This window comes from Chironomus tepperi, unplaced genomic scaffold (assembly GCF_022539635.2).
Source record: "Chironomus tepperi strain 1889 unplaced genomic scaffold, CSIRO-AGI_Ctep_v1 contig_298, whole genome shotgun sequence".
Classification (NCBI taxonomy): Eukaryota; Metazoa; Arthropoda; class Insecta; order Diptera; family Chironomidae; genus Chironomus; species Chironomus tepperi.
Window position 1 is genome coordinate 2639540 of NW_027226420.1, and position 8884 is coordinate 2648423.

The 8884-nt window shown below is 34.6% G+C and overlaps 3 protein-coding genes across 3 annotated transcripts; 1 reads left to right on the forward strand and 2 right to left on the reverse strand.

Moving 5' to 3' along the window:
* The first annotated feature begins 40 nt into the window (after window positions 1-40).
* Sas-4 (spindle assembly abnormal 4) lies at window positions 41-3159 on the forward strand. Its single transcript, XM_070642625.1, has 3 exons — window positions 41-148; window positions 222-2593; window positions 2812-3159. Exons 1-3 carry the CDS (start codon window positions 68-70, stop codon window positions 3149-3151), a joined length of 2793 nt encoding a protein of 930 aa, XP_070498726.1. The 5' UTR covers window positions 41-67; the 3' UTR covers window positions 3152-3159.
* Window positions 3148-4471, reverse strand: mRpL44 (mitochondrial ribosomal protein L44). Its single transcript, XM_070642627.1, has 2 exons — window positions 4310-4471; window positions 3148-4237 (listed from the first exon to the last, which is right to left on the reverse strand). Exons 1-2 carry the CDS (start codon window positions 4374-4376, stop codon window positions 3294-3296), a joined length of 1011 nt encoding a protein of 336 aa, XP_070498728.1. The 5' UTR covers window positions 4377-4471; the 3' UTR covers window positions 3148-3293.
* Window positions 4472-4588: 117 nt separating this feature from the next.
* LOC139092287 (phosducin-like protein) lies at window positions 4589-5752 on the reverse strand. The gene is made up of 2 exons (XM_070642628.1): window positions 5472-5752; window positions 4589-5416 (listed from the first exon to the last, which is right to left on the reverse strand). The coding sequence occupies exons 1-2, from the start codon at window positions 5668-5670 to the stop codon at window positions 4740-4742; spliced, it is 876 nt and encodes a 291-aa protein (XP_070498729.1). The 5' UTR covers window positions 5671-5752; the 3' UTR covers window positions 4589-4739.
* Window positions 5753-8884: the final 3132 nt, after the last annotated feature.

The window sequence follows — 8884 nt, forward strand, 5'->3', positions numbered from 1 at the left end:
TGTAGAAAATTATTTTTATTGAAATTATTGTTAATTTAAATATTTTAGCTTAATAACTCTATTAGAAATGGAGACAAGACAGAAAGAATTACAAGACAAGCTGAATGAGCTTAAACAGTATGAAGAAGAACAGAAAAATTTGATGATTGTAAGTAAAATTAATATTTCGCGCTTGTTTATTTATCGCTAAGGAAACAATTTTCCAATTTTTCACGTTCTAGATGACACAGAAGAGCCTTTTAACAAAGGAACAACTACAAATGTATGAGATTTTAGGAATAAGCTTATCCAGTTTTATGGAAATGCAAAATAATGATAATTTAGAAGAAATTAATGACAATAATTCTGATGATGATTCTCATATAATTAACGACTATGAAGATCCAGTAGACGACTCAGATATTGAGGAACAGAACAGTCCAACAAACTACAACAATGAATTAATTAACAAAAATGACATAATTTCAGTACAGCAAAAATTTGATGTCGAGGAATTTAAAGAAACTGGAAGTGAATTACAAGTTCCTAAAAAGCCATTTCTAAAGCGAGGAGCTGGTCTTTCTTCTCGATTCAACATGGATCCAGATCGATTTAGTTTGAAGAAGCTTCCTCCATATAAATACAGTGATCGTATCAAGAAAACCTTGGCAAAGACTAAAAATCCACAATTAAGGGATGCTGAGCCTGCCAAGAAGGAAAGACCAAAATCCTTAGATAATAATCGAACAGACAAGCCTAAGTCGTTTGATAATGACAGTAAAAAGACAGCCAGGAAAAGTGATCCAGGAACTAAGAAAAATGAAGTCAAAGTAGTTCCAGAAGTTCCTGAATCAAAAGACTTGGTAGTTCCGCAAACTAATCTCAAAATACCACCTGCTAAGCCAATAGAACCGCCATCAAATCCAGTTCTCGAAAGAATACTCTCAAAACCAAGTCCACAAGAAATCAAGGAAACGCCAAAAAATCCAAAACTTCCAAAAGGCGTATCCTGGGCACAAATTCTCTCGTCCAACAACATTGCAGACTGTTCTGTCAATCTCAATCAGCTTGTGGCACCAACAGAGAATGAACATGATGAGACAAGCTTATTCCAACTGCTTGAAGAAAGGATTAACAATTTAAATTTAGATTCATCGCCATCTAGTTTAATTAAGCTATTGTCATCGCTGCAGAGTGACCAGAGTAGCAATTCTGAGGCTATAAAGGAATTTCTCAAACCTGACGATCCTATAATTAATGAGGACGCAAATACAATCAATTTGAAGATCCAGCCACATCCAAGTGATGTCAATAAGAAGATAATTATCGATGAGGACGAAAGCAGTGAGGAAGAGGAAGAAACAGTCATGCCAGATGATGATGATGATGATGAAGAAGATGAAATTGATCATCGAGTTAGGTTTGCTGAAAATGTCGAGTTTGTGAATGATGACACAAATTCATCAATTTTATCGAGGGATCTTGATGCTGTAGAATTAAGCCAGACATCAACGCCTAACGAGAAGCTTAAATTCCAGGAATTTAAAAGAAAAATGCTCGGAACTAGCATAAATAATAGCCATTTAGAGCAGCAAGCAGCAGAATTGAAAGAAAAGACTGAATTATTAAGGATGAAGCTACAGGAAATCGAGAAAGAAAAGTCCAACATCATTAAAATCAGAAGTGAACTGGAACTTGATAAATTACAGCTTGAAAATGAACGTGACGACTTATTTGAGCGACTTAAGGACGAGAAAATCAGAATGGAAATGGAAATTCATGATGAAAAAATGAAAATTGAGCAACAGAAGCAGAAACTTGACAAAATGCTGAGGGATGCCAAAAATCCAACGAAAAAGGAACGAGAGGAAGTGACCAAACTTAAGGAAACAATTGAGGAATTAAAAGAGGAAATGAAGTCAAAGGAAGTAAGGCACGGTTCATCACAGGCACGATATCGATCTCAAATCAAAGTCCTTGAAAAGGAGAATCAGACATTAAAATTGGAACTAGAAGCAGCAAGGAAGGATAACAAGAAATTGGAACTGGAAAATGCACGGCTGAAAAGGGAAACGAACACGAAAATGCTACAGGAAATCAACAAGAACATCGCAAAATTGTCACAGCCAGAGGCGGTTCCAACAAAAAAGCCAGAAACTAAAAAAACGGAAGTACGAAGGAAAAGCGAACCTGCACCAAAGCCAGTTCCAAAGAAAATGGCACAAATATTAAAGGAAATACTGACATCGAGTGAGTCGTCAGGTGACGAAGATGATGAGAATCTAGGCATAGACACGAATCAAATAAGATCGAGGTCGTCAGATCCAATTAGAAAAACCAGCACAATCCAAAATCGTGTATCAACATCATCATCAGACATTCTTCAAGAAATGAAGCGAGAAATTGTCAATTCTGATGGAAGTAAGGACATTTGGTATCCAAATGGAAATTTAAAGAAAATTTCACCTGATGGATTGATGATTAGGATGCTGTACTATAATAAGGATATTAAGGAGACGAATATGAATGAGGGAACTGTTAAATATTATTATGCAGATACTAATACATGGCACACAACTTATGTTGATGGATTGGAGATTCTTGAGTATCCAAGGTGAGTTCAACGGTCATTTTGAATTTAAATTTTTAACGACTTTTTGAATTTCAAATTTTAACTGTTTTTGAATATTGTGAAAACAGTTCAAATGCTTTAAATTTGCAACATTTGCATGGTTTTACACAACTTTTGAAATCTGAAAAGTCGTTATATTTTGAATTTCTAAAAACCGTTAAATCTTCAAACTGAATTAACATCCCAAATTTAATTTCCAGCGGTGAAATCGAGCACAGATACAAAGACGGCACAATAGAAATCCATTACACAGATGGATCGATAAGAATAACGAACAAAAATTGGACCAATGATATAAAGGAAGAATGGAGAATGCCTGACGGAACAAATGCTAAAATCTACAAAAATGACACAAAAGTTTTATCATTTCCGAATGGTCAACGAGAGATTCATACGTCAAATTATAAGCGAAGGGAATTTCCTGATGGGACTGTAAAGATTGTGTACGAGGATGGAAGTATGGAAACGAGATATTCGAACGGACGTATAAGGATGAAAGACAAGGATGGAAATTTAGTTAGTGACACAATAAGCAATTAAACTGTATGTTTCGCAATTTTATTATTAATTAATTAAAAAGTTATTATATCTCTACGACTAAGTGGCTTTATTTTACACATTTATTTCAAGCTTACTTCCCTCCAGGCTTCAAAAAATAAGAAAAATCATAAGTTCGACGTCGTCAAATGTTGTCAACACTTGCGGCTGCTAATGCTGGCTTCTTTAATAAATTTGAAACTTTTTCTACAGGCATACGGAAGTCAAATGGCTTCATATTAGTATTTGTCTGGAAGAAGTTCCTTAGTGAATCCTTTACAGCTTCTTCTGTTGCAATTTGAATATTTTCACCAAATCCAGCACCTAATTGCTTCTTATTTGCATAAATTCCAACATAATGAACAGCAAGGAGTGTATTTTGACCTAAATTGCTGATTAATCTCGGTTCTGGATCTCCAAGCTTCTTGTCTTTGCATATTTCCTGCAAAAGTTGCATTGGATTCTCAATTTTCCAGAATTCATTGACGTCAACTTGATTTAATTGTGTGCAAATAAAGTCTCTGATGAATTCGTAGGCTCTGGCTTCTCCAGATGATTCAAATAAGGCACCGATTATTGCCTTTAATGTAGCTACATAGACATCATTCATTGGTGGATAACTTGATGACAAAATTAAGTCCTTTGTGCCAATTGACTGTGAAACTTTCAACAGAACTTCATCAGATATTAAATGTCTATAAATTGCCTTGATTCCGTCTTTTGGGAATTTCGGCAATGACAGATTCAAGAAGGAAATGACAAATTCTGTGATCAGTTCCTCGCCTTTATTTGCTAATGCTGAATTATCTGAGAGATTAAGTGATGGATTCTCGACACCGACTGATCGTTGCTTCATCTCCTCTTGGACAATATATGAGCGATCCACAAATGCTTGTTGTAATAATGCATAATTAAACTTTTCTTTCAGTCTGATTCCAAAAGCATAAATTTCAGCATCGTAGTTCCATTCGATAAAATTTGATCTCGGCGTTTCCTTTTGAGGGCCATTTTGTTGCTCTAACTTCTTCTTTCTGGCTCTAATCTCCATTAATGTTGGACGAACCCATCGCGCTACATTCGCTTTTTGCTCTAGAATTAATTTTTTTAAGGATTAAAAGCATGCAAAAAGTTAAAATTTAATTATTAAGTGCAGTAACTCACGATTTAGCAAATTAATGGTTGGATGAAGTGTAAGAACAGCTCTACTAGCAATTCTCAACAGAGTCATGGTGGAATTAAGCCTATTTATGCGATTATTTCAATAAATTTAATATTTTTCGCTATGTTTACTAATTTTCTGTGTTTCGCAAAAATCGACTATTCAAAAATTCAAAATTTAAAAATCCGTTACATTATAGAGCAAATAATTCGAATCTGAGAAACCCGTTAAATCAGAGAGCATTCAAGACCAAACCCAAAAGTATCTTAATTAATCAAATGTTCTTCTCGAGAATGTTTATTGTGATAAATACGATTGCACAAAAGCGTACAAAAAATGAAACTTCGCCTTAACTTAATATTTAGGGTGTTATAGAATATGTAATTTAGATGAATGAGATACAATGATGATTAAATTCAATTAAAAACTTAATTAATCGTCGTCATCGTCGTTATTTTGCTGTTGCTGTGAACTTAGGGTCGATATAATCGGAACAAGTGTCTTGTCAGTTAATAAAGAATGCTCAATTAGAAAATTTTCAACATCCGAATGATAAAATTCATCGCCGAGTTCGTCATGAAGTCTTACAAAATTCCCAATAATTTGTCCATTTTTATAGACGAGCAATGCTGGCAGTGCTGAAGTTTTAAATTGCTTACTTAATTGGGTCGCGGTACTTAATATTTTACAGAATTTTATGAGCGGATATTCTGGTGCCAGTTTTTCTAGGCACGAATTCATAGTACGGCATGCACGAAATTTTTCTTCGTAGATGTGAATAATTACGGATACGTTCTTGTTCTCATTGTCTACTGCTTTAAGGAAATCATCACCGGATGTGAGATGAATTAAACTGCCAAATTTCGGAAGTAAACCAGACATTTGAAGCATTTCCTGCATCCGTTGTTTCTGGAATTCCAACAAAAAGTCGTCATTCAATAAGTCCTCAAGTTCTGCTTCCATTTCGGCTTGTTCTTTTGCTTTTTGATCTTCAGCCGTCGTTTTGGCTGTAATACTGAGCTTCTTTAATAACTCGAGACGTTCTCGTTCCTGAGCATCTCGCTTTTCTGTTTCCAACTGCTTGAATCTCTGCCAGTCCTTGATTACACCTGTTATTGATACACTTTAGTCACTGGATGTTGTTAAAGTAATTTTAAGGCTCACCTTTTGGTCCCGTATTGGCAGAATTGCCACTCCAATGATGAGAATCTTGTGGAAGTGAAGGATCAACAGACAATTGAGACTTGCCTTGCCCTTTTCCACTGCTTCCAGAGCCTTCATCTTCATCATCACCTCCTTCATCCTCTGAACTGCTGCAATAATACTGCAATTTTTCACCAAGAATCTTATCTTCCAAGTTCATAGCTCTTAATTAATTTATGACACAGAATATTTTACAGTAAAACAAAATTTTTTTTTGAAGAAAATTGTTCAGTGCGGAATGTTTTTTTTTCGTTGCTTACTTTTCAAATTTGAGCACATTTGAAATTTTTTTGACAGTTGACTTCAACCGCCTTTTTCCTTATCTTAATTGCTCATGATCCATGAAATTAATTAAAAGAGTTTCTGTTGATAATCAAATGAGTATTTGCATAGCAATCGATGGAAGCACTTAAATTAATTCCAGTTTTATTCTCAATTTCAACATTTAATTGCACAATTGATTATTTTAATGAATTGCAATTAGGTGACAATTATAAGCCATTAAATGAAATTGTGGACATTTGTGAAGTTGTTCGAAGTGACAATCAATATGATGAAGATTTGAGGAAGAATGTTCATCTCTATCTTGATGATTGCAGACAAACTATAACAAAAGCTGACTGCAAGTCCACAATGGATGAATTGCTGAAAAGCTTCGACAATGTTGTGAAAGAATCGGCACGTGAGTTGCCATTGGATGAGCGTGAGATTACATTGAGTAACGAGAACTGCATTCTTGAAAAGTTTCACGAATACAAAGTTTATCGGAACTACTTTAAGTTCCTCGCAAAGCCTGAAAACTTTGAGCTACTCTGGACTGGCTCATCAATATTCAAAACGTGTATGGAAATTCCGATAAGATTAGCAAGGATCATTTGCATGGATAACGAACATTATAGCATGAAATTTGATGAGCATAAGCTGCACATAAAGAATTTATCCAAAATCGACCCATGTAATATTCAATATCTTATAGACGAAGGATTTGTTGATGGGAAATTGCCAGAACAGCCACAAAATTGTCTTGTGAATACAGAATTCTTAAATTCTTCGCATCTGGTCCAAAACTATACATTCAATGACTTCTTCACATCAACGAAAAATGAGCTTAAAGATTGTTTTGTTGCCAAAGTAGGGCAACAAAAGCTGCTTCAACAATTGATTGGAAATGAATTTTCCTATGCATTGCAGTCAAAACAATTCAATTTTGATGAAGCAAAGAAGAAATTCATTCGGTTGATGAAATCTATGGACGAATTTGCACTTGAATGCTATGCACAAATAAAATTCGACTAAAAAATTCCTTTTTCTTCGAGAATGAGAAGTGAATCGTTCAGATGGTGTTTATTGGAAGGACTATGCAAGATGAAAGAGAAAATGAGATATTAAGGTCATGTATATGATGAATCAAGAAGAAAACACAAAACATTTCTAATAAATTTTTATCATATTTTATTCTCGAATTTTCTACTTTTTGGGTCAATATTACGTAAAGGGATTGCTTATAAATGACTTATAACAAAGGTTTAGAATTCAAGGTCCTTCCCACGCTCTGATACGAAGCTATATTATCCATACTTTGATGCATGAATCAGTTTATTTTTTACACTGAATCAAATTAGCAGTAACTGTCATTTTAGATTTGAATTTTCTAAGCAATCAACGGTTGGTTGATTTTCCCCTTTTCTTAGTTGCTTACCCTTTTCTTTGATTAATTGATTTTTGGAAGATCTGGACTGTGAGTTCATTATTTGTGAATTAACGAATGGATTGGATGCTTTGATCAGTGAGGCGATTGATAAGTATCTACCAGAGGATAACAGGAACCAAAATTGCATCAATTACAGACCGAAAGAAATACAAAATATTCAATTCCTTCATAAAATACTTCGTCAAACCAGAAAACTAACTGCTGAACATCCAAAAAACATTACACTACGCTGATATCCACACCATCGACATCATACATCTAGCCAACAAGCTTTACAGTGATTATAAAATTGATCAGAATATAAATAACTTCCAGCCATCAACAATTGATTCATGTCATGTTCAATTCATCATTGATGAAGGCATTGTTATTGAAAATTGACTGAAACTCCTGAACCAAGATTGTGAAGAGATGAACATTGATTTTTCTAATCTATTACAGCCACACCACTTAATCAAAACATATCCATTCTCTTCTTTTTACAGACTACTGACTCGTTAGTAAATTGTTTTGTTAATAAAGTCAAGTACAACAAGCTTTTCTTTCGATTACATGGAATTAAAAACTTTTAATGTATTGAATGATGTGAACATCAGGAACAAAATAATGCAAATTTTAAAGTCAATGGATGAGATTGAACTTGGATGTTATGGAGAGAGGTTTGATAAGCTTTTATTGGAGTTGATTGTAAATTGGTTTAGAAAAAAGCTTAAATGTGGTGTGAAGGAATGAATAAAATGCATTTAGGATTAAAGAGTTGATGTTATCTTGTAATTGATTGTTGGATTTTGATGTTTCTGATGCGGTGACATCAGATTGAACTCTCTAGACTCGAATCATGCTCGGTAGCTTAGTACATCAACTGTACCATTGGGCAAACGCTGCAATCTGCAACATTCTTATAGCAACTGCTTCTAACATCAATTTCCACTTACTTCCTAATACATTCCATAACCTCAACTTTCCATAACTCATGGATTTAATAAGATCTAAACCATGCTTAATAGAAACAATAATTCTATTTTAAATGGAACTAAATGGATTATTAAAATTCATTCCTTCCTTCATGAAGAAGAACCTCCCGTTGGCAATAAGTACATCATCCACACGATAGAACAAGAAAACTTTTTTGCACAGTAATAAGTATCTCAAATATTCTTTCTTAAATCCCACAATAATAACTTAAGATCTATCACTAACAACAATTTAAAGTGCTTTCAATTCGCCTTCGTTCCTTGCTCTCGTATTTCCTCTGAAGCAACAGGTTAAAGTACATGAAATCATGCTATGGAATGATGTGTAATATGCTGGTCCGATGGATACACGTTGGAATGTTGTCCATCGCATATTTCGTCGTAAAGTGGGTCGGAATCAGGTATCACGGATCCGGCAGGGCGACTTACGTGATACGGCGACGTAGCGGAGCCCTATCGACCATGATGTGCTGTTCTGGCATCCTATGTCAAAATGCACAGTTAACTTGTAATCGAAGATGATTCATATAATTGTCATAATTTCTGGAGAATTCAGAATCAAGTAGAACCAAGTTGGAATATCCTAGCTAAGTAAACTGCCAACATAGCCACCGAATACACATCATTCCAACATCTACCATTCGGGTGATGCCTTCATGATTTCGTTAAACAACTGTGTACATAAGGAT

What these genes read in the sequence shown, in the direction of transcription:
- mRpL44 (XM_070642627.1), bottom strand. Translation starts at nt 4,376, where the DNA reads ATGACTCTGTTGAGAATTGCTAGTAGAGCTGTTCTTACACTTCATCCA. An exon ending in AACCATTAATTTGCTAAATC is followed by an intron (nt 4,238 to 4,309) that starts GTGAGTTACTGC and finishes AATTAATTCTAG; the next exon opens with AGCAAAAAGCGAATGTAGCG.
- LOC139092287 (XM_070642628.1), bottom strand. Translation starts at nt 5,670, where the DNA reads ATGAACTTGGAAGATAAGATTCTTGGTGAAAAATTGCAGTATTATTGC. An exon ending in TGCCAATACGGGACCAAAAG is followed by an intron (nt 5,417 to 5,471) that starts GTGAGCCTTAAA and finishes TATCAATAACAG; the next exon opens with GTGTAATCAAGGACTGGCAG.
- Sas-4 (XM_070642625.1), top strand. Translation starts at nt 68, where the DNA reads ATGGAGACAAGACAGAAAGAATTACAAGACAAGCTGAATGAGCTTAAA. An exon ending in AACAGAAAAATTTGATGATT is followed by an intron (nt 149 to 221) that starts GTAAGTAAAATT and finishes TTCACGTTCTAG; the next exon opens with ATGACACAGAAGAGCCTTTT. An exon ending in GAGATTCTTGAGTATCCAAG is followed by an intron (nt 2,594 to 2,811) that starts GTGAGTTCAACG and finishes TTTAATTTCCAG; the next exon opens with CGGTGAAATCGAGCACAGAT.